Below are 25,485 nucleotides of genomic sequence, written 5' to 3'. Positions count from 1 at the left end.
AAAATTCTATCGCCCCGATCAAGTCAAAGTCTTCAAGTAAACGGCTATCCTGAAGATCCAATGGATCAGCTGGACCGACCACATACGAGTATGTGTCCTTCGAACTAAGTATGAACGACTATTTTTCAGCGAAAGAATATAAAACACATCATAAATCCGCCTCGGTCACTGTCAGTCATCTGGTTAATGGCTATCCTCATAATCTACTAGTAGAAGTAAGGACCAAAACATATCCGAAGATGTGTCATTCAAACTGAAGCAACCGACATAATCTAAGCGATAGTAATGTTTTTTTTTTAGTAAAAATATTAAAAACAAGGTTACTCGGGATTGATCATCCCATTTCAGCTCAACAAGATTTTGAAAACGAGATCGGTCAAACGCTTTAGTAAAAAGATCGGCGAAATTATCCAACGAATCAACCTTTCTAGCACAATTAATTTCTTCTCAGCACAATCCCGTATAAAATGATGATGAATGTCAATATGTTTAGTTTTGCTGTGTTTGACGGGATTGTTAGTTACTGAGATTGCAGCAGTGTTATCAATGCAAATAGGAGTTTGAGTGAAATTCAGACCGTAATCGCGCAATTGCTGCTGAATCCAAAGAACCTGGGAGCAGCAGTTTGATGCTGCCATGTACTCTGCCTCACAGGTGGAAATGGCTACTGAGGTCTGCTTCTTGTACTGCCACGACACCAATCTTCCTCCCAGAAACTGACATCCACTGGTTGTTGACTTCCTGTTCTGATTGCAACCTCCATAGTCAGAATCTGTGTAAGCTACCAAATCCAGTTCTCCCCCTTTCGTGTACCACAATCCCAACTTAGGCTTGCCTTTGAGATACCGTAATATTCTCTTCACTCCCTTCATGTGAGATTCCTTCGGGCTTGCCTGAAAGCGAGCACAAAGACAAACTGCAAACATAATATCAGGTCTAGATGCAGTTAAATACATTAAGGAACCTATGATTGCTCGATATTGGGTGGGATCCACGTCTTCATCACTGTCAGAATCAGTACCCAATTTGTGATTGACGCAAACCGGAGTATCAAATGGAGTGCTATCCTCCATCTTGAAGCGTTTGAGTACGTCATGGACATATTTTGTTTTATGAATGAACATCCCATCTTTCTTCTGATCAACCTGCAATCCTAAAAAGAAAGTTAATTCGCCCATGGCGCTCATTTCAAACCTCTTTTTCATGACTGCTTCAAATTCTTGATACATGGCGACTCTTGATGCAGCAAAAATGATGTCGTCCACATATACTTGGAATGAGTAGAAGATCACGCCCCTTTCTCTTGACAAACAATGTGCTATCGATCTTTCCTCTTTCGAACCCATTCTCAAGCAGATAATCGGACAGAGTTGCATCCCAGGCACGTGGTGCCTGATGTAGCCCATATAAAGCTTTACTCAGTTTATACACATGATCAGGAAATTCTGGGTCAGGGAAACCCGGTGGTTGTTCAACGTACACCACCTCATCGACTTTACCATTAAGAAAGGCAGTTTTCACATCTAACTGGAACACCTTCATTTTTTTGTGTGCAGCAAATGCCAAAAACAGTCGAATTTCCTCCAATCTTGCCACAGGAGCAAACACTTCGTTGTAGTCGATTACTTCTTGCTGATTAAACCCTTTCACTACCAGCCTTGCCTTGTTCAGTATGATTATCCCTTTCTCATCTATCTTACATTTAAAAACCCACTTTGTACCTATAGCATTTATATTCTTTGGTTTTTCAACTAATTTCCATACTTCCATCTTCTCGAACTGTGGTAACTCTTCTTGCATGGCTTCGACCCATGAGCTATCCTTTAGAGCCATCTTATAATTCTTCGGTTCAATCTGACTGATGAAGCAGGTGTACAAGCATTCATTTATGATACCCGAGTCTTTAAAGCTTGCGTAAACACATGTGTGTTCATCCAAACTTCCTCTTGTTCGAACACCGTCAGACAGATTACCTATCACTTTCTCCAAATGGTGATTTTTGTGAATTGCAGTAGTCTGAACCGGTCCGACGTCCAGATTGTTCTCTAAATTCGAAGAGAGTTCATCCGTGGGTGATTGATATTGAGAGTGAAATGGATTGTAGAAATCTTCTTCAGTAGAGGCAGCAGGAGTATCAACGGCACTTGACGAAGAAGGTTGACTATCATCGTATCGCGGACGTTGCACAACATTTTCCTCCTCGTCATACAGAATCTGTGAAGCAATTTTCTCATCAACTTCTGCAAAATCCAAGTAAGGTATATTAAAAGATTTGAACAGTTTATCATAGTCGAAAGCTTCAGCGGGTCCCATGCTAGGTTTTGGTGATTTGTAACTCGTGATGTCAGTGTTACATACCACCTCAACCTTGTTGTTCGATAAATTAAAGACTCTTCTGTTGGGTGTCCCAACAACATATCCGACTAAAATACCTTCGTCGGCTTTCTCACCAAATTTTGAGTTTGTCTTTAATATCGTACATGGGGACCCGAAAGGTTCGAGACCATTCAAGTTTGGCTTTCTACCATGCATGAGTTCATAACAAGTTTTATTTAATTTTTTACAGTTAAAACACGATTAAGGATATAACAGGCTGTGGCAACAGCTTCAGCCCAGAACACCACGGGAAGTTTAGAATCAGCCAGCATGGTTCTGGCTCCTTCAATTAGCGTTCTATTCTTCCTCTCAGCCGCCCTATTTTGTTACGGAGTATACGGGGCGCTGTACTGATGGTCTATCCCTTTCTGTAAGTAGAACATCTCCATTTGGTAGTTCTTGAACTCTGTACCATTATCACTCCTGATGTACTTAACCTTTCTCCCAACAGTATTCTCAACCTTGGTAATCAAGTTAATTACCAACTGAACTGTCTCATCTTTTGCCTTCAGAAAGTATACCCAAGAGTATCGAGAGTAATCATCGGTTACTACCAAGCAGTATGACGTTCCACCTAGACTCTTTACATTCACGGGACCAAAGAGATCCATGTGAAGTATGTCTAGGGTGCTGACAATTGAGTTAACCTTCTTGGAGTGATGAGGTTTTTTGTGTTGCTTTCCCTTCTTGCACGATAAGCATTGATCTTCAAAGTTAAAATTCTTTAAGGGAACACCAAGCACCAGCCCATTCTTTACAATGTAATTCATTTCGCGAAGATGTATATGACCCATTCTTCGATGCCATAACTCTGACTCAGACTCAGTTGCCTTTGACAGGAGACATGATTCTTCTGTTGTCATCTCAGTTGACCTCATATCCATTACATACGTGTTCTTTTCTCTTGGAGCTCTCATCACCACCCATGCCTCTGGTATCTTGAAACCCGGATAAAGAACGATTGCCTCATTTTTAGTAAAATGCATCGTGTAGTCTTTGTCACAAATCTGAGATACACTCAACAGGTTATGCTTCAACTCTTCAACAAAATTCACCTTCTCTAACTTCATTTTTCCATTTGTCACAGTTCCCATACCAGTGATTCTACCTCCACTCTCTCCAGCGAAACTAACCCTTCCCCCTTGAACAGGTTTCCAGTCACGTAACAAATTTTTGTTACCAGTCATGTGCTGGGAACAGCCACTGTCCACAACCCACAGATTGTTTACAGCCCTGTTCAACTGTTCCTGCACAGTTAAAGAAAAAGATTAAAATCTGGGGACCCGAGACCTACTGGTCTCGGGTCGATTAAATCTGTTGACCGGCATCCAGTACTTTGGTTGCCCAAAATCTGTTTGAGGATGATTTCTGTAAGTTCTGAAAGGAAACCTTCTTGAGGATTGACTATGAGGCCATCCAAACCTTAGTGAATTAACTGAATTATAATTGTTGGTTTGGTAGTTAACTGGGGAAAAATGAGACCGATTTCTTTGAAATCTTGGATTAGTCCAATGTCTGAAATTTTGTGATTTCGCATTCTTACCAGTATAATAATTACTCTTTGTTTTATTCTGTGTTTTCGGAGGCCTCATACCTCTAAGGTTTTTCTGATTTAGAGAACAATCAGCAATAAGGTGTCCTACTTGATTGCATCTGAAACAACTTCTGTTTTCAACTTTCGTCTCAACAGTAGTTGCAGATGTCGAGGTTGCATTACTACCCATTTGTCGAACATATGGTGGGACAAACGGATTTAGGTAAGGTTTCTTTTCATCGGATTTAGGCTTATATTCCTCCCCACGTTTTAGTAACACTACCTCTTCTTTTATCTCACCCGATTCGGATGACTGGTCCAAATTTGATGAGACAGAGCTAAGGACAGAAATCTCAACCTTAGAAGTTGACTTACTCGTTTCGCTCTTTTTGACTTCAGGTTCTTCAGTCGAAATTTTGACTGGAACTGTCTGATTAATCTCAACATTAGCAGATTGCTGATTACTAGGATTATAGGTATAATTATTGTTATAAGGTGGTGGAACTTCAGAAAATCCAATTTCCCCTTTGTTAACTGGGGAACGTTGAACACTTATGATGTGATCTAGCATAGCTGATGATTTTCTAAACTGTTCAATTTTTCTGTTTAGTTCCACCACTTTTACCTGGTAATCAGCTATCTGTTTATCTTTTTCAGCAACTAGTTTGGTTTTTTCTTCTAACACTTCATAACTAAGATCAATTACTTGTATTTTATCAGCTAGATTGGCTTTTAGACTTCTGATATCTTTTTCACTAGCTTTTATTTTTACCGAGTAACTGTTTTCTCTAGTTTTAGTATAGTGATGATCTTTTTTAACGTTTTAAATTGTGCGTTCAAACTAACAAACTGATCACTTATTGTTTTCAATTGTTCAGACAGATTTTCACATTGCATACAATGAAGTTCAGAACTTACCTCAGAGAGCTGATCGTTCACTTCTGCCATATATGCTTGATTTTCTCCCGTCTCCCTCTCACTTCCTCCAGTTTTGATGTTTACCAAATTAGCCTGTTCGAACACTTCCTCAACGTGTATATTCCAGTTGTATCCACCATTCTGTCTGGATACCATAGCCCTATTCTCACTACCACTCCCATTCTGTTGTGCAGGCCTGTTCTGACTTCGTTCGACTCTCTCATTTGTACATTCCTTAGCAAAGTGACCACTCTGTTGACAGTTGTAACATCGAACCTTTGATTTATCAAACCCTGGTCTTTCTCCAAAAGTTCTACCCGTTTTCTTCATGAATCTCTTTACTCTTCTTACTATCATAGCCATCTGCCACTGCAGATCCATCTCTTCCAAATCATCAGCATCGATCTGATCATAGTCTTCATCCAAAGTTGCAGGGTCGACTATTTTACCTTTGATGTAGTTCTCATAAGATGCAATGAAGGATGCATAGAGAGCAAACTGTTGTTCAGCTGATTTAACACTCATGGGCATCTGTGAGTAGCTGTAGCTCGGAACATTTGACGAGAAATTTCCTGTTGTGGCTTGAGGTTTTGAAGAATTACTACCTCCAGCTACGAAACATACGTCACCATCCATATTGAGAGTCACATGACCATCACGAGTTGAGTTTGAGTTTGATTCTCTCTTTGAGTAGTAGGCAGAGGATTCTGATTTGAACTTGAACTCGGAGTGACTTTCGCACCATACATTCCCGGATCGTGAACCTGATCAGTTGGTGTCTCCTTCCGAACCATGTTAAGTTCAAAATTTCGTAACTTATTGACTGCTGTTTCCAAATAAATATTGGCAAAGTCTTTATCCTCTCTCATCAAAACCGTGTACATTTCCCATTTCGGTGGAAGAGCATCAAGGAGTTTCTCTACTATCTCTTCTTCCTTGTATTCAATGGAGTAATTACTAAGTTCGGTCATCAAGTGATAATATCTGGTGATGATATCGTCAAGTGATTCATTTTTTAAATACTTGAATACAGAGAATTGGGTTTTTAGTAGAATTGTCTTGGAGGCAAGTATCCCCACATTACCTTCATATCTATTTTCTAGTGCTTCCCATAGCTCTCTAGCTGTTTTGTACTTCTTGAAGGTATGAAGAATCTCTTGTGGAAGAGCCATGGTTATTACTGCATGAGCTTTACTCTCTGCCTCATACATTTTCTTTTCCTCCTCTTCGATCTTACTGTACTTCTTAATTTGATCACGACCTTCAAACAAGGATGTTGGTGGAATGTATCCATCTTGAATGCAAACCCAAATCTTAGCGTCTTGATACTTCACGTACTGTTCAAACCGATCTTTCCATGCAACGAAATCGGTACCCTTAAGCATTTTTGGAGCCTTAGTAGCTGAACCGGCTTCAACCTCTATTTTTACCAGTTCTGTAATGTTTATTGAAGTCATAGTTGAAAGAAACACGACTCGAAATAACAAGAAAGTATTTAATATTTAAACAGTGACCAGACAGCGAAGTTACGCTTGTGCTCAACTTCGCTTATACTCAACTTCGCTTAAATTCCTAACTTCGCTGCTTATAACTTCGCCTGCTCTTAACTTCGCCTTTTCTATAACTTCGCTTAAACCCTACAAACAGTGACGGCAACTTCGCCTGATGAACACAAGGTTTTTTCAGGTTTTAATTGGACGTATTGCAAGGTATGCGAGGGCGTAATGGGTTATATTTGATGGTGGGAGATGGGTAAGACACAAAACTAGGTATTTCAACGTAAACTCGTTCCGCGAATAGTCAAACGGAACGATCTTAACACCCGTGTGATAATCCCGAACCACATAATCACGAGCAAATGCTTTGATACCAATTGTTGGTTCCCAGCCGGATCTACACAGGAGTATCTCGTAACATGAGGGTGCGGAATCCCCACGTAATACGATACGAGCGTAAGATATATAATACGTTGAGACGATACACAAACACACGTTACAATACTAATTAACACGTTGTATTGCAACTCTTCAACACGTGATCTCGAATATCACTTACACGTTCTGCCCAAAAACCCCCTCATCCTAAACAAGCCGAAGTTAGGCATATATAGGCCTCGACAACTTCGCCTAACAGACTAGGCGAAGTTGTCTTAACTTCGCTTGTCTACAAGTTCGCTTACATCAGGCGAACTTGTGTGACACCATATCTAAAACCAAAACAACCAATCTAACACGATTACTGACACATACAAAACACTAGATACTGAACTACTGACATTATGCACCAACACTTATGCACCCCTTCAAATTATTATCAGTTGTGTGGTTGAAATGAAACATGAACAAAAATAACATGATCTGAAAAAAAGTTTCAATGATATGGAGGGCCGTAGTATTTGTGACTGTGAGTATTTGTGATTGTGATTTTAATAGGAAAAAGAAGATATATGTGAAAGTGGAGAAGGGTATTTAAGGTATTTATCTTGTTTAAATTAAAAGGATTTTAAATTTTAAAAATTATTCTAATTATACTTAAGGATTTTCGAACATATGCACTAAGTGCACATGTAAGAATGATTTATTTGTGAAATATTCTTATTAAACCATCATTTCACATTAGTTACATTAATATTTTAATAACTACCATATTTAACCTTCTATTATTCTCTCCTAAATATATCCTTCATTCATGACTACTAATTAATTTATTTTAATTTCCACAAAAATTACTATTTCTTCACTGTTAACTTTCCATCAATTTTTTTATAAGTATTTAATATTAAATAACCACTTTCATTATCTTTATATCTACTTTTTAAGAATAAATGACATAAATCATTATTATCGTTATGCAAATGAATGGATGTGTTCTTTTGGATATGAATGAGCTTTTTGTTGAAGAAGATGCTATTGAAGAACAAAGTGAAAACAAGAAAACAATTTGTGATGAACCATTTGTTGATCAATGTTCTTTTTTTGTTATCATATAATAATGAAATTACTTATTCTTTAGGTTTTTAAACTTTCGTATTTTAATATTAAAAAAGTCACTGATCATTTGTGTGTACAATAAAAAAATCACTTTCTATTTCAATATTATTTACATATAGACGAATAGAAAAATGGTGGGAATTTAGAAATGATGAAAGAGTAATTTTAGAGAGAATTAAATAATAATAATTAATAGTCATGTATGGAAGGAAGATTTGTAACATCACGTACATTTCGGGCAAAAAATGTCTAGTTTCCAAAGTCAAGGGACCAATTCTGTCAAATTCCAAACTCCAAGGACTAAAATGAAAATTCTGATTTCTTGTCCTATCGCGATACGCGACGGGACAAAAGACAAGCCCATCACGTACCGCGATGGGACCTGGTCAAACCTTCTAGACGAAGTCAACGATGATACGCGATCACCGTTGAGCCAACGTCATCGCGGTACGCGATGACGTGGCCAGACACGTTGTGACAGGTGTGCCACATGGCAAGCGGTGGCATGACGTGTGCCACGTGCTGCCACGTGGTGCCACGCGTCACAACGCCTGCCACGTGTCAACACGTGGCAGGTCTACCCTCTGCGTCATCAACCCTATATCACGATACGCGACGGGTGCTCATGAGCCCATCGCGTACCGCGATGGGGTCCAAAATTTGGTTACAAATAGAGGGCCACAGGTTCAGTTGTTCCCACACCAAAATCTCACACATTTACTCTCTCTCTAACTTCTCTCACTACCTCGAAATACGTGCCATCGATCCACCTCGTTTTACGTGCCCCGAAACCTCGATATTCGTGCCATTCCCCCGACGATATTCCAAACAAGAAGGAGGTGCTGTCTTGAAGTCCCTACGATTATCTCGATGTGCGTGCCAAAGTGTGTTGTTGTCTCGAAAAGCGTGCCAAGTGAGGAAAAAGAGTTTGCAAGGAAGAAGTGTTGATTGAGCGGCGTCGAAGTGCTGCCCAAGTGTCTAGGGTATTTCTACGCCAAGAAAGCTAGGCATGATGCCCGACCAAAATAATAATAAAATATTATAAAGGCTTAATACCCAAGTCGATGTTATTCTCGATAAACAAATAAATATATAGTAAAGAAAATAAAGAAAGAAAAATAATATATATATATATGTATATATATATATATATGAGTATATATATGTATATGATTATTCTTTGTTATAAAATATATTATTTAAGTATAATGAGTATACTTAAATAATAAAGAAAAGAATACGTTTCTTAAAGAAGAAGAAACGTCGGGTTTTATAAATAAACTAAAGGTTTATAAAGATTACTTTTTAACTAAAGGTTATAAAGTAAAAGGAGATTATGAACTAAAGGTTCATCGAGATAAATAAGACTAAAGGTCTTAAGCCGGATCGTGTTTCTGGCTAACAAAAGTTATACTCGTACTATAGGTGCGAGATAGCAAGAGAAGAACTCACGGACGATGTTGGAAACCGATCCCTATCAAAAGGTGAATACGCCCCACTTTTTCAAACTTGTTTTCAAACAAAACAAACGTGTTATGTGTAAAACTTTACATGAGGCTAAGTGTCTCTAAAAACATTGTAAATAAGAGTATAAACCTAGCCCTCAGGCTGTGGTATACATTTGTTTGGATCCTTACATATGTGGTATGCGGTGGGCACATCGCACCACGCCTGGTCACGACCTCCAGCCACGATGGGCCGAACCAAAGTATGTTCGAGTGAGAATGAACTTGTGTATATTTATGGTACCTAAGTACGTCGAAACGCTGCGTTGTTTTGCTGAGGTGACCTAGTGTAGAGACTCGAGTTTATGATGATTGTTTAACTTGATTATTCCTAAGCCAAGATGGGCCGAGGCTTACGTGGTCTCGAGGGGTAATTAAGTAAAGAAAATATTTTTAGCGTTAGCATATTCACCAGCATTCGTTGCTGACGTATTTTATAACATTTTACAGGTAATCAATACTAGAGCTTGAAGGACGAAGAAGCTCAAGAATCCGATGGCTCGGATAATTTTGTGTAAATATTAAAACATGGTGGTTTTGTAAACCTATAAACATGGTGGTTTTTAGCGTCCGCTTTAACCCGCTACTCTGATTTATTTACAAATATGGTACCAACTATGGTTCATACTCCTAGGCCTAGATTGGGGGTGTGACAGGTTGGTATCAGAGCCATCGATCTTAGCGAATTGGGTATCATAAAACAATACCCAAGCTTCGATCCAAGCATAGGAAATATTTACTTGTTTATTTGAATAGGGATAAGATTGGTTGGTAAACCTTTCTTTCCCTCTCCACAATCTAAACCACCCAAAGATGTCTTATGAAGAATTAATAAAGTATTATGATAATGAAGCAAGAAGAGCAAGGAAGTACTACAAATTCCCAAAGGACATCATGAGCAAGGATTACTTCGAGTCATTTTTCAACTCTAACGAAGGACCTAGCCAACATCCCAACATCGAACCAAGTCCTATCTACCATTTGGACAACACTCCACATCAAGTGTACCAAGCACCGAGACACTCGAGTTATCATCCAACAAGTCCATCTATGTATCAACCATCGGAGGTCCCGACGTATTACCCTTCCGAAATTCCGACTTATCAACCAATGGAGGTTCCACCATATTATCCATCTGGTGATTCAACACAGTTACCACAAAATCCTCACCCGTCGTATACTTTCCTCTCCAATATACCAATCAAGGAGGAACCAAAGTCTTCTTCATCTGATTGGTGCAATGCCACTCTGACCAATGAAGGTGGCATACCGGCACTTCAATAATGGATTCTGCCAATTCCCACATCAACAAGGAAGGGCCATCTCACAAGCCCAAGATGAGGGTGATTATTCCATATGAGAAGATCCATAGGCCTGCAATGACAGAAAAAGAACCAGAAGAGGAACCAGAGGAGGAATCGGAAGAAGAACCTGAGGAGGAGACAGATCCTGAGGAAAAAGAATTTTCCGACAAACCAAATGAGGAGATGACACCGGTGGAAGAGCCATACTCTCAACAAACCCCAAGTTAAGGTTCTGTTGACCCTTACATGCAATTTCTTCAAGAGCTCAAGGGTAAGGCATCGTCAAGTTTCCCACCCTACAATGGCGAGATTCCCTCATTTGAAGAACAAGCAAAAGAGATACGAGAGCAGAATGAGGCTGCCGACACCTTCTTCAACTACCAATCCGATGTGACTGCTTCCCCATATCCAGAGCCGAGGAATCACTTTGACGTGGTGATGATGGGGTACCGTGATCCACCACCGCGTTACGGCTATCCCAATGACATTCCACAGTCACAGGAGGAACACCTGGATCGAGCCTTACACGAGACCGATGATTTAAGAAAGAAGATTGCTGTTGATGGGAAAAAGAAAAAGAAGATGGGAGAAATGATTCTCCCTAAATGCAATAAGTTAACAAAAGTTGTGAAGAAGTACATGAAGGACTAAGAAGAAGTGGATGGCGTGTATCAAGGGATGAAGTTTGTATGTGTAAAATAGTCTGTGTTATATGTAACATATAATATAATAAGGATAGGGACTTATATATCGTATACACGATATATAAGAATGTTGTAATAATATATATCGTTTTGTGATATATATATATGTGAAATAAATAAAGTGTATGTTTAATAAAGAAAACATGTTAAAATTTCAGATATATAAAAGATAAAAAGAAAAGATTAAAAGAAAAGAATGTCTAGGCAAAGTGATAATCGAGAGGTTTCCCGAAAGTAAGCCGAAAGACGTGAAGCAAAAGGGAAAGGTCCCGAAAAAGAACGAAAAGAACCTATTCCCGATAAGTATATGAATCAAATACAACAAATGGTTAGAAAAGCTGTTAGGGAAGAATCTGAAAATAGATCCCAAACTAGACAAACAAGACATTCTCAATCTGAACATCCTTCTCGAAAGTCTGTTTCTAAACCCCGATCTAGACCTTCCCATATGGATGAAAGTTTACATGATTCAAACGCTGATGGAGGGGTTCGACAAGAATTCAAGAAACTCAAAATCGGTGGTTGCTCGTTCAAAGACTTTAAGTACTATGGACCTAAAGAGTTTCACGGTGACAAGGGAGCCATCAATACCATAAGGTGGCTTGAAGAGATGGAGACGATAGTGATTACAAGCAAGTGTACGAAAGAAGAAAAGATTCAATACTCCGCCCTGATGTTTAAAGGCGAGGTACTAGAATGGTGGAACACGTTAATGATGAGTAGAGGAAGGGAAGTGATGTACAGTCTAACCTGGAACGAGTTCAAGGAGTTGTTGATGTCGAAGTTCTGTCCGATGCACGAGACAGACCAGATTCAAACCAAGTTCTTAGCTCACAAGGTTGTCGGAACAAACCTTCGTGAGTACAACACGAAGTTCCACGAATACTATCGATTGGTTCCCAAGCTGGTTACCCCGGAATCCAGCAAAGTCACACGTTACATTTGGGGACTGCCACGAGAGATTCGTTACATGGTGAGATCGCCCTTGCCACAAACCGCTGACTCCGCGATGGAGTTGGCACGGTACTTGATGGGCGGAATGATCCGCAATAAAGAGGAAGATAAGAAGGCCGTGACAACACACAACTCGAGGAAAGAAAGAAATACCCGATTCAAGGGTAAAGGAGTTGACCAACGAAGGTGGCTTCAACCCCGGCGTCCCACAATGCAAAACTTGTAAGAAGTATCATAGGGGTAGATGCCACCTAACTCCGTGACTATGTGAATCATGCCACAAACCTGGCCACGCTGCGGCCGATTGTTGGAAGAAGAAGATGACCTGCTATAACTGCAAGGAGATGGGGCATCTTAGCTTTGAGTGTCCCAAGAATAAGCCCGCGACTGGTGGTGCGGGTGGTAGTGGTAAGAAGAATGAGCCCAATAAGGGCAATGCAAGAGTCTTCGTCCTTGATACCAAGAAAGCGGCCGACACACCGGAAACCATTACCGGTACGTTCCTTGTTAACGACGCCTATGCTAGAGTATTGTGCCAAACATCGTTGTGACACGTGTGCCACGTGGCAAGCGGTGGCACGACGTGTGCCAAGTATCGACACGTGGCAGGTCTACCCTCTGCGTCATCAACCCTATATCGCGATACGCGACGGGTGCCCAGGATCCCATCGCGTAGCGTGATAGGGTCCAAAATTTGGTTATAAATAGAGGGCCACAGGTTCAGTTGTTCCCACACCAAAATCTCACACATTTACTCTCTCTCTAACTTCTCTCACTACCTCAAAATACGTGCCATCGATCCACCTCGTTTTACGTGCCCCGAAACCTCGATATTCGTGCCATTCCCCCGACGATATTCCAAACAAGAAGGAGGTGCTGTCTTGAAGTCCCGACGATTATCTCAAAGTGCGTGTCGAAGTGTGTTGTTGTCTCGAAAAGCGTGCCTAGTAAGGAAAAAGAGTTTGCAAGGAAGAAGTGTTGATTGAGCGGCGTCTAAGTGCTGCCCAAGTGTCTAGGGTATTTCTAAGCCAAGCAAGGTAGGCATGATGCCCGACCAAAATAATAATAAAATATTATAAAGGCTTAATACCCAAGTCGATGTTATTCTCGATAAACAAAGAAATATATAGCAAAGAAAATAAAGAAAGAAAAATAAAATATATATATGAGTATATATATGTATATGATTATTCTTTGTTATAAAATATATTATTTAAGTATAATGAGTATACTTAAATAATAAAGAAAAGAATACGTTTCTTAAAGAAGAAGAAACGTCGGGTTTTATAAATAAACTAAAGGTTTATAAAGATTACTTTTTAACTAAAGGTTTTAAAGTAAAAAGAGATTATGAACTAAAGGTTCATCGAGATAAATAAGACTAAAGGTCTTAAGCCGGATCGTGTATCCGACTAACAAAAGTTATACTCGTACTATAGGTGCGAGATAGCAAGAGAAGTACTCACGGACGGTGTTGGAAACCGATCCCTATCAAAAGGTGAATACGCCCCACTTTTACAAACTTGTTTTCAAACAAAACAAACGTGTTATGTGTAAAACTTTACATGAGGCTAAGTGTCTCTAAAAACATTGTAAATAAGAGTATAAACCTAGCCTTCAGGCTGTGGTATACGTTTGTCTGGATCCTTACATATGTGGTATGCGGTGGGCACATCGCACCACGCCTGGTCACGACCTCCAGCCACGATGGGCCGAACCAAAGTATGTTCGAGTGAGAATGACCTTGTGTATATTTATGGTACCTAAGTACGTCGAAACTCTGCGGTGTTTTGCTGAGGTGACCTAGTGTAGAGACTCGAGTTTATGATGATTGTTTAACTTGATTATTCCTAAGCCAAGATGGGCGGAGGCTTACGTGGTCTCGAGGGGTAATTAAGTAAAGAAAATATTTTTAGCATCAACATATTCACAAGCAATCGTTGCTGACGTATTTTATAACATTTTACAGGTAATCAAGACTAGAGCTTGAAGGACGAAGAAGCTCAAGAATCCGATGGCTCGGATAATTTTGTGTAAATATTAAAACATGGTGGTTTTGTAAACTTATAAACAAGTAAAACTAGTCGAGACTTTCGTCTCGTCTTTTGTATTGTAGATATTTATAAATATGATCCTTATGTTTTTATAAAGACTTCCGCTTTAACCCGCTACTCTGATTTATTTACAAATATGATACCAACTATGGTTCACACTCATAGGCCTAAAATGGGGGTGTGACAAGATTTAAGAGATAATAATAAAAGGTTAAAATATAGAGTTACTACAAATCTATACTAATTAATAAATAAAGTTTCCTTATGCCACGTGTCATTTGTCTAACCCACCATTCCTCTCAACTTCCCGCCTCCCACCACACTCATTTTACAAAATCGGTTCATATCCATACCCTACCCAATTAACAGAATATATACCATATATAAATAGATATTATAATCTAGTATTTTGTCATTATACTCATTAATTAGAGTCAACTAACTTAAACATACAATATATCTTACTTATTTAAACATAAACTTCTAATTATGTTATTTCCGTAATTTACGTCATAATTATACTTCTCTAAATTAAAAAGATTCAATAAATATTTAAATATTGCTAATTACACCTCATATTATGTATGAATTTTTAATTTCAAGTATTTATGTTAATTACATATTTTTGACATTTTAATCAAATTAAGGATATTTTTTTAAATTACATGAAATCTTTTAAAAATAAATTGATTGATTCATACTCAAAATAGTTGTTCTGTTTTCAAATTACCGATTAACTCATTAAATGATTCATAATTTTATAATGTTATAAATACCATAACGTGATAACAAAAACATATAGGATTAACTCTTATGCATCTTTTGGTAAAACGTTTATACCATCCAAGTATGTTTTTCTGTTTTCTTGCATTGATCATCATATTTTTTAATATTTTATTAACTACCATACACAACAAATTATGTAATTAATTCTTCTATCAATGTCCCTAATACGTAATGAAGCAAAAATTTTTTTTGATTAAACTGAGAGACAACAGATAAAACCAAACAACACACGTGTGAACGAAATTTGGTAAATTGAAATGATTTTAATGATGAGGAGCTAAATATAAAATATTTAACATCATTTTTTATATATTTAATATTTAACTATCACAACTAGGCGAAACTTTCATGGAATGAAGATCCAAGTAAGTGTGTTCAAACCTTACTTTCCTAAGTTTGAAGAACATCTTCAATAGAATTCATGCTACTTTATTTATAGGTCTGCACTATCTAACAACAATGCAAAACCCAGGAATGTGAAGAATGCCCAGAAAATCTTCCGTTGGCAAACAGATCTAAAATTTGCACCAACTTTTATGGGTCGAAGTATGGTTGAAGACTAACTAATTCAATATTCTAGACTTGGGTTGATTATGCATTATTGCATTTATTATTCACACTTAATTTTTTAACAAACATTTATTTTGTGTTCGATCATTTAATATTATTTAATATTTTGCATGTTTTATGATAAATGTATTATTAAAAATATATATTATTTAACCGGAATGTATGTTTGTACGTTTTATATTTAATACTTAAATTTGTTTATCAAGACTTTTTATTATTTATATTTCAAATGTTTATAAAATTAAATGTTTTATATTAGTTTGTTTAGAATATTTACATAACAAATGTTTCTTACCGAGTTCTCGAATAGGACAAGACCCAACAACATGATACTAATATTTACATTTTTTTATATTATTTATTACTTTGCAATTGATATTTATTACATTATTTTACTCTTCTTTTTTAAACATGTATAAGAGTAAACTATTTTAAACTTGTTGTCAGGTTCGGTCATTTCAAACATTTAATGATTTAAACTAGGTCGGTTTAATTAGATCTTATAGATTGGATCGATGCGTATTGGAGCGAGGCATAATCAACATCAAATTGTTTCAGTTTTCAAGGAAAACATAATCGAGCCATCGTTTATTAGTTTGGATAGGTTACTTCAGTTCGGTTTTGACAAGTTATTTGCTTTCGCTTTAGATAATATGTTAAACCCGCCCCTTGTTGTATATCAATTAGCAAAACTCATAAGTAGTCGTATGCTAATGAGTGTAATATCATTTTTTTATTATGACCCTCCTATCGTAAAGTTCTGGTTCCACCACTGCTCGTATAACTTATACGATCCGTATAGACTTCAGTACTCTGATGTCCACCAGCTTTTTTGGAAAACGTGTTTGACCAGATTCTTAAACGAGTCGTATGACTTATACGAGATGATGCCAATATTTATACAAGTAGTATAGCCTAGACTACTCATATATTGCCCATACACCCTCTAGACGAAGTCGAATAGTATAGTCTATACGAGTTGTTTGGATCTTTATACACCCAGGGCCGTCTCCGATAATTGTTAAAAAAAATTGGGCCAAAAGCGAAAAAAATTTAGGCCTGAAGTAAAAGGGTATTTATGTTGAGTTTAAACAATTATTTTCTGAATTGACTTACTTGGTTATGATTTGTGTTGTGTAATAATTGTTTTGTATAAAAATAGAGTTTAAATGTTTAAAGTGAAACTAAAACCCACAACCTTTTGGTTAAAAGTCATTTCCATTTGCCACTAAACCAAGCTAGTGGTTGTGTAAGTAACTTTAAACATCAAATATACATATTTTTTCATACATGTATGTATGTGTGTGTATATATAATTATAAAACAAACAAAACTCTTTTTAAGAAAAATAAAAAAATATAAAACAAAAATTGTTTTGTATAAAAATAGAGTTTAAACAATTACTTGGTTATGATTTGTGTTGTGTAATAATTGTATTGTATAAAAATAGAGTTTAAATGTTTAAAGTGAAACTAAAACCCACAACCTTTTGGTTAAAAGTCATTTCCATTTGCCACTAAACCAAGCTAGTGGTTGTGTAAGTAACTTTAAACATCAAATATACATATTTTTTCATACATGTATGTATGTGTGTGTATATAATTATAAAACAAACAAAACTCTTTTTAAGAAAAATAAAAAAATATAAAACAAAAAATTATGTGGTACTTCATACAAATTCAAAACTTTACTTTGACCTGTACGCTGATAGACCATGGTACTTTACTTTGAAGATCTACCACTATGGTCATTTTACAGCTTTGGTGAGAAGGATATACGCCGACGGTGCCATAAATTATGTGGATTTCATACAAATTCAAAACTTCAAAGTCTATGATATGAATTTAATAATGCCAAACTTTGGGTATCAAAACACCAACAATATATGGTTCTACTTTAAACACCGACGGGTGATCTAGATACATGTTTACTTCCATTGAGTACTACGAAAGACATTGCACATTAAACATCATACATTTGTCTTTCACATTAAACATCATACATTGGTGTTCACGGGGTCCATGAGATTAGCTACGTGGTGCGAGAAGAATTAACAACGGCTATCGGAACAGATCGAATGACGACTTATAGAAGGCCAGTGCCTCGAGACGCTCCTGTTGTTCGATTAGAATACGTTAAAACCACGTATTTGTTCATCTTTAATTATGTTATAAATATAATGATATAATGTTTATCTTTAATTATGCTTATAAATATTAATGTTTGTGTTTTCTAGCGTATCGTAAATTTATAAAAATGAGAAAAAGACTCATAATCTATAAGTTTATGTTTTTTATAACTAGTATTTTTTATAAAAAACAATTAAAAAATAAATAATTAATATTCAGTTGTGAAATGAAGTAAGCTATAAACGAACTTAGAATGTTGTATTGTATTCCAGATATTCAATGGGACGAGAAATAATTGTTTTCTCAATTAGTCATGAGAAAAATCCGATAAAACTTTTTCTTTTTAAAAAGGGTTGCAACATAAATGTTTTTTATAGTGAGAATATCTAGTGTTTAATAATTTTAGTCGCATAGTCAATATTGCTCGTATTTGCGTTTGAAAAAAAAAACATTTTTGTTTATTACAAATAAATGCTACTAATATCGGTAGAAAAAAAATTTAAATTTCATTTCGAATAGCCCATACAACTCATATAATCAGTCTTGGAAAATGCGGTTAAAGGACAAAAAGTTGTCATCTCGTATTCGGCATACACCTCGTATGGCTTCCACTCGTATATAAAAATTCAAATTGTCTCGTATAGGCCTCCACTCGTATAGGCCTCCACTCGTATAGACCTTATCGTATTGACTGGTTAAAGGAAACTGACAAAAAGCTGCCACCTATATGAGCAGTTTGAGCTATACGACTCATATAGGTGGGCCAAAGTGTTCAAACAAAAAAATGGATGTTTAAATAGAGAAGGCTCGAGTAAAAGTGTATTACTAATACTTTTCGGCTGTGGATGTGAAAAAAATGGATTTGAAAGGACGCTTTCGGCAATCAAGGGTTGTTATTAAGAGACAGGACATGTGATGAATTGTCTAAATTTTATTTGGACTAGGGACTCGTTTTGGCATATTTTATTCCAATATTTTACAAAAGTCCGCAAAAAAAGATTTTTATTAGATCTGTTAAACATAGAACCTATTGGCATAAGCTGATATGTTTTAATGATGCCATCAACCTAGTCAAAAAGATTTTGATACTCGAGAAAAGGGACAACATATTTTTACTACAATAGATAACTAGAAAAAGATAGTTTAATAATAATGGTCAACATAGCAGTAATGTGGTTGCTTGGGAGTTTAATGTTGCCATGCAATGTGAGAGAAAGGTCTGAGAATGCTAAATATATAGGTTTACAATTCTTATAGCTACATCATATAAAAATAATTACTTTAGAAAATGCTGAATAAAACTAGAACAACCTATTTTTTTTTTTTGAAAAGCCAACCATAAAGAAACGATAAATATAAGTAATATGCTAGTAACAAACTATATACCACAAACTATCCATCGTATTATCCTTTGATCATGTTTATCCCTAATACACATCACTCTATTTTTTAGGTTTACTAGATATATTATAAATAATCAATCTATATAAACGAAACATTTAAAATCCTAGATGTCGCGCTCTGGTCGCTCCTCACCACTCTCAAGCCACCAGATTGTTTCATTTATAAATAAAGGTTTTTCATGCACTTTACCTATTTTGACGGGTATGGATCTCACCAAACCCGGATAACCCTTAAACGGGTTATAACATCTCATTATGTTAAAAATTAATCTCATGACCAAACCCAGATAACTTTTAAACGGGTTATAACATCTCAATAAGTTAAAAAAATAAATAAGCAGGTCATGGTCTCACCAAACCCGTATAGCGCTCGATCTTAAACGAGTTATAACATCTCATTTATTTATTTAACTATTTCATTATCAAACTCTAATTTAATTTCTCTATATAGATTTAGTTATGTTAGTGATTATTTTCTTTTAAGTTTAACTTAAAGAAAATGTTTCAAAAAATAATATCCAAATTATAACAAATAAATATAAACGAATAAATATAAACATTAAGCAGAGGATTCATTTAATGTTAAACGGAAAATGTAAACCGACCTCATAATACCGAGAATAAAAGCTAATTTATATATATATTAAAGAAAAGAAAAAAAAATACAGCTGAAATAACTCGGACCTACCAACGACCACCACTATAATCACTTACAAATATTATAAGAAACAACTCTATCATCTTATTTAGTGCTCCGAAACTGTCGTTGAGTATGACCGGAAAAACCTCCAGCAACACAGCCGGCAAGCCTATTCGTTGCAGAGGTAATATTCTCTTCAACCCATGCATGCATCAAAACCATAAATCCATGGATCAGTTTGTTTGAAAAAAATAAAGAAAAGAAAAACTAGAATAATATGTAATTTGAAATGTGAAGCTATCCGGATCTATGCATGCTGATCATCTGTAAAACTACTTTGAGTTTTGATTATTTTTTAATTCCTATAGCGGCTATTGCTCGAAAGCCGGGGGAGCCTATGGTGATAGAAGAAGTGACTGTGGCCACACCAAAATCCCGTGAAGTTCGGATCAAAATCATATGCACTTCTCTTTGTCCCGTGGATGTTACCTTTTGGAAGTCCGAGGTACTACGTTAATGATTTCGAAATCATATTAATTTTGTTTGGAACGACAAATTCTTTCAAACAACTAGCGAGACGCTAGAAACTAAAAATGTTACAAAGAAACAAATCTTTCCAAACAATGCTTTTAAAAGTAGAATGATTTTATATCCAAAGAATTTATATCTTCCACCGTTTTGACAAGGCAAGCCGGTTTGTATGAGAAAATAGTTTCGTTTCGCGTCATCTAAATACACCAACAACTTGGAGGAGTTGGAAAATGATCCCATATCTCGAAATCTAATAACATATATTCTTGTCTATTTAGATTCGTCGGCTACTTTTTTGTTGTTACTAGGGGTGAGCAAAAAACCGAATTAACCGAACGAAACCGAATTAACTGAAAAACCGACTTGAAGTATTAACCGACGGTTAATTTTTTGCTTTTTTGAAAAACCGAATTTTCGGTTTCGATTCGGTTATCCATTTAAAAAAAATCGAACCGAACCGATTCATGGTGATAAACATTATCAAGATGATGATGAATTGACTAAACTTTGAAGATAAATAAGATGATTAATAAAGATTGGGACTAAACTTATAATGTTTTTTAATTAAGAAATTTGTTGAATTTTAAAATTTATTTAATAACTTTGTATTCGTATAATTCCACGTAACACGTGTCTATTTTTTTTTAAATTCAATATATCATGTGGTACTCTAATACGTTCTTATACAAACTTAAAATATGCATTTTAGTTTTCTTTTTGCAATTTCTACACATAATTGAAAAAACCCCAAAAATAACCGAACCGAAACCGAAAATAACCGGAAAACCGAAAACCGAACGGTTTGTATATTCAAATAACCGATTACTTCATTTTAGGTTTGAGTTTCGCCTAATAATTGAACCGTGTTCAGCCCTACTTGTTATAATATAGTGCCCGAGACTGAGATCATACAAAATACTTTTAAAAAAGAAACTCTATTTATGAACGAATGCCTGTTACGTCAATATTTTTAATGGGAAAAATATATTATCAAATTTTGAAAATGAAAATTTGAAAGATTTCATGGAAATTCATTGCCGACAGAATTCCACCTAGGCGTTTGCTGTTGTAGGGCATATTACGGATGGATGTTGAAATTTAAATATGAAATCACATGGAGGGGCGAGGTTTTATGGTGACCCGGGTGTCCCCTTCGTGTTTTTGCTTAAGGGGTGTTTGGGATTCCTTATTTACTTCCTTATAACTTTTCATTAAATTATACAACTTTTTCTCTTATAATATAAGCAATCCCAAACACTTTATTACTTTACAAAAAGTGTTTAAGTTGGTGAAAATAAGCAATCCCAAACACCCCCTTAGTGGCGTGAATCCTGTTTTTTTCTGAAAACTTTTTTACATAATGTAAATTTACTGAATTACTGTTTTTATCGAAATTTTGAGTCCGGTCCCTCGTTTATGAAAATTTTAATGTGTATTGAGTTCGCCCCCCTGTGTTTCATCCAAGCTTATGAAATACAGTATTGGATATTTATTATCAAGCGACTTACAATGAAAATAAAAAATGAAATAGGCTAAACAAAGAATGAAATAGCACTTATCTTGTTATAAGCTTCCCGTGCATGTAAACAACTCTCCAAAAGAATCAATATGTAGTTACTATTCCTTAATTACTCGTAAAAGAATCTTCTAACTAATATACTCGGCCGATCATCTGTTGATGCTAACTAATTTTTTTTTTTCTGTTTGATGAAGCTTCCTCCAGCTATTTTCCCCAGAATACTCGGTCACGAAGCAATGGGGTAAGAATTTATCAAATTTAGTAATGCACTATTTTAAAATGCATGAGCAGCATATTATTATGGTTTCATTTCATGCACGTACAAATCAGGGTTGTAGAGAGTGTTGGAGAAGGTGTGCATGAAGTTGTTGAAGGAGACACTGTGATCCCAATTTTTTTACCAGATTGCGGTGAATGTACCGATTGTTTGTCTGTAAAAAGCAACCTATGTTCAAAACTATCTTTTAGTATTTCTCCATGGATTGATAGAGAGGAGACAAGCAGGTTTACAGACATCAAAGGGGAAACTGTATATCACTTCATGTTTATATCGAGTTTCAGTGAATACACGGTGGTTGACATTGCTCATATAACTAAAATTGATCCACAAACACCGCCGGACAGAGCTTGTCTCTTTACTTGTGGAGTTGCAGCTGGTAATTAATGAGTCTTTTTTTCATTTTATACTTTAGTATTATGTTTTGTCTCAATATTGGTTCATTTTGGTGTTGGCTTAAATGTTGTTTGACCCAAGCAAAGGCCCAATCAGGGTTATCTCTAGGGACAACGAAATGAAGCTAGGGCTTTAGGCCCTCACCTCCAAAGGCCTCTAATTTCCAAAACAAAACTAATAATTATACATTACATTTGTAATTTGTGATTTAAGCGACGTTTAAACTGAATTAGGTCTAGGAAGGTATAGGATCTGCATTACTTATGTATTTGTAAATAATAATGACAACATCTTGATTATTTGGAGGGAAAACAAGATATCTTTTTTTTACAACAAGGCCTTGTTTTTAGATATCGTTTTAGGCCACCAAAGAGGTTGAGCCGACACTGGGCCCAATCTGTGAGTTAGGGGGTGAAAAGCCCAAGTAGCTACAACAAGTTGGTTGCGGACTTAAGGGGAGTGTTAAAGGAGTTTTTAATGGGTTTCTTTGTAGGATATCAAGAACACAATGAATATACGAAACGATTGAAGATGAAATATGTGAACACAGATACTTATGGTGTTGTTCTATTATATTAGTACATTTGATAAACTAATAACCATTTATAAGTTTTTTAAAGGAACACTAGCTAGTAGATGAAAATACATAATTCTTTCAGGGGTTGGTGCCGCGTGGAAAAAAGCAAGTGTGGAAGCCGGGACATCAGTTGCTATATTTGGACTGGGTGCAATTGGGCTAGCGGTATGATTGTGTGTGCAATTATATTTTTCAAAACATTTAAGCTTACACATAAAAGCTTCAATGAACTTAATGACTGGACATAATAAACACATAGACATACTGCAACAAATTTTCGTCTGATACAACGAACCTATAGCGACGATAATGACATATTTCTTATGAAGTTTCATTTTTCTAACGATGATCAGGTTGCTGAAGGAGCAAGGCTATGTGGAGCTAAGAGGATCATTGGTGTTGATGTAAACCCGGACAAGTTTGAAATAGGTAATTTCATGTATAATATGCATTCTGAATCTTCCGCGGTGATCTAGTTTTACTTGGATTTGATTAACAATGGTCTTAGTAAGTGCGACTACATATTTGTATCCACAGGAAAGAAATTTGGAGTTACTGATTTCGTGAACTCGGGAAGCTGTGGGGACAAAACTGTGAGCCAGGTAACTTAACAATGAGATCGAGCCATGGTTTGTGCTAGTTAATTAGGTTCTATTTGTTTTATATTTATTTTGTGTGCAACTCCCTTTCTAAGGAGATGCACAAACATGAAATGAAAATGTTGAATGACTTAATGCATGCTTGTTTTTTCAAAGTTATGTGCACTTTAAACTTTGTTTCAGTATGAAAGTCTTAATGCAGTTTTATTAACGTAAAGTTGTTGTTTAAATAGATAATAATCGAGATGACCAATGGGGGTGCGGACTACTGCTTCGAGTGTGTAGGTTCGACGTCACTAGTGCATGAAGCTTATGCTTCTTGTAGAAAGGTCTCTTTTTGTTCTATCCCTGTATTGAATACCCGGTTATAAGTTATCCTATGTTAAGTGGGGGCAAATAGCAAAATTTAAAAGAATAAGTTACACTGTCCTTACGTTAAAACTTTAACTTCCATTCTCAAGTATGAGAAACTACGGCTATAGTATCTATTCTTCACTCGTGTTCCTAAGTTCCACTTAAGGGGAGAAAGGAAAGGAAATGGATGGAAAAATAGAGGTGGGTGTGTTCCCAAGTTTTTTTTATGAAAAGAAGGAATGAAAAGTTAAACACTTGTGTTCTCAAGTTTCATTTAACGGGAGAAAGGAAAGGAAAAGTGGGGGAAATGTGAGGTTTTAAAGGGTGAAAGTTTTCTTTCCAAATTGGAAAGAATTGGATGTAAAGGAAATGAAAATAGATAGGATGTGTGAAAGGAAAGGAAAAGAAAGTTTTCATTTACTTTCTTTTCTTTCGTTAAGTTAACTCAGGAACACAGCGCCCTAAACGGATGGACTTTTGTTTTGGATCTTGGTTTTTACATAATGACCGTTTTACCCTTACATTAATAAATGTTTCATGGGATACTGAACTCCATGTTTTTTCTTCATTTTCAAAGTGAATACTATGCACTAATGAAAGTTTATCAATGAATGAAATCTTTAGGCATGGGGAAAAACAGTTGTTTTGGGGTACAACCAGCCGGGGGCAATGTTGACCTTCAATTCTTACGACGTACTTGACAACGGAAGGACCCTAACGGGTGCCCTGTTTGGAGGTCTCAAACCAAAATCTGATATTCCAATCCTCATAAAACGCTACATGACCAAGGTAATATGTCTTTGCAAGTTAGTAATCATATCAGGCTACAACTAAGTTATAAATATTGATGTTATTTTTCATTTTTAATAATGTTGGGTGATGGGGAATGAACCTAATACATTGTGATCTCTCTAAATTATAGGAACTACAACTCGATGATTTCGTGACACATAAGGTCAACTTCGAAGACATCAACAAGGCTTTCGATCTCCTTCTTGAAGGTAAGAGCTTACGGTGTGTGATTTGGATGAACAAATGATCGAAGTTCATTCCAACAAATGGTTGTTCTTTATTGTGAGTAGTTATTATTTGCATCATTTGCATTTAAATATGACTGTATAGTTCCAATTTTAAATTTCGAAATAATAATATTAGTATTGTAATAATGTTGCATGAAAAGTGCTCAAAAAAATAAAAAAACATAAATGCCTTTTTTTATAGTGGAATAGGAAACTCGTAAGTTAATCAAATCAAAGATTCAGACGTCGTACGATTAAAACAAAATTATATAGAAACATAAATAGAGAAATTTTTTGAGCTCGAAATCGATGTTGGCACTAAGAATCCAAAATGAAATATAAGAGA

At 36.1% G+C, this 25,485-nt stretch overlaps 1 protein-coding gene across 1 annotated transcript; it reads left to right on the top strand.

The window, feature by feature from the left end:
* Nucleotides 1-19,990: 19,990 nt before the first annotated feature.
* LOC143544784 (alcohol dehydrogenase-like 7) lies at nucleotides 19,991-25,191 on the top strand. The gene is made up of 10 exons (XM_077036797.1): nucleotides 19,991-20,051; nucleotides 20,236-20,372; nucleotides 22,112-22,158; nucleotides 22,248-22,573; nucleotides 23,250-23,332; nucleotides 23,521-23,596; nucleotides 23,705-23,769; nucleotides 24,000-24,095; nucleotides 24,745-24,909; nucleotides 25,043-25,191. Exons 1-10 carry the CDS (start codon nucleotides 20,000-20,002, stop codon nucleotides 25,157-25,159), a joined length of 1,164 nt encoding a protein of 387 aa, XP_076892912.1. The 5' UTR covers nucleotides 19,991-19,999; the 3' UTR covers nucleotides 25,160-25,191.
* The last annotated feature ends 294 nt before the right edge of the window (nucleotides 25,192-25,485 follow it).

Source organism: Bidens hawaiensis, unplaced genomic scaffold, assembly GCF_021521415.1.
Source record: "Bidens hawaiensis isolate Kalapana, Puna unplaced genomic scaffold, B.hawaiensis_p1.1 tig00013745_1, whole genome shotgun sequence".
In the NCBI taxonomy this organism is placed as follows: Eukaryota; Viridiplantae; Streptophyta; class Magnoliopsida; order Asterales; family Asteraceae; genus Bidens; species Bidens hawaiensis.
Note: the sequence above shows the minus strand (reverse complement) of the source record. Positions and strands in the feature narration are given on the sequence as shown.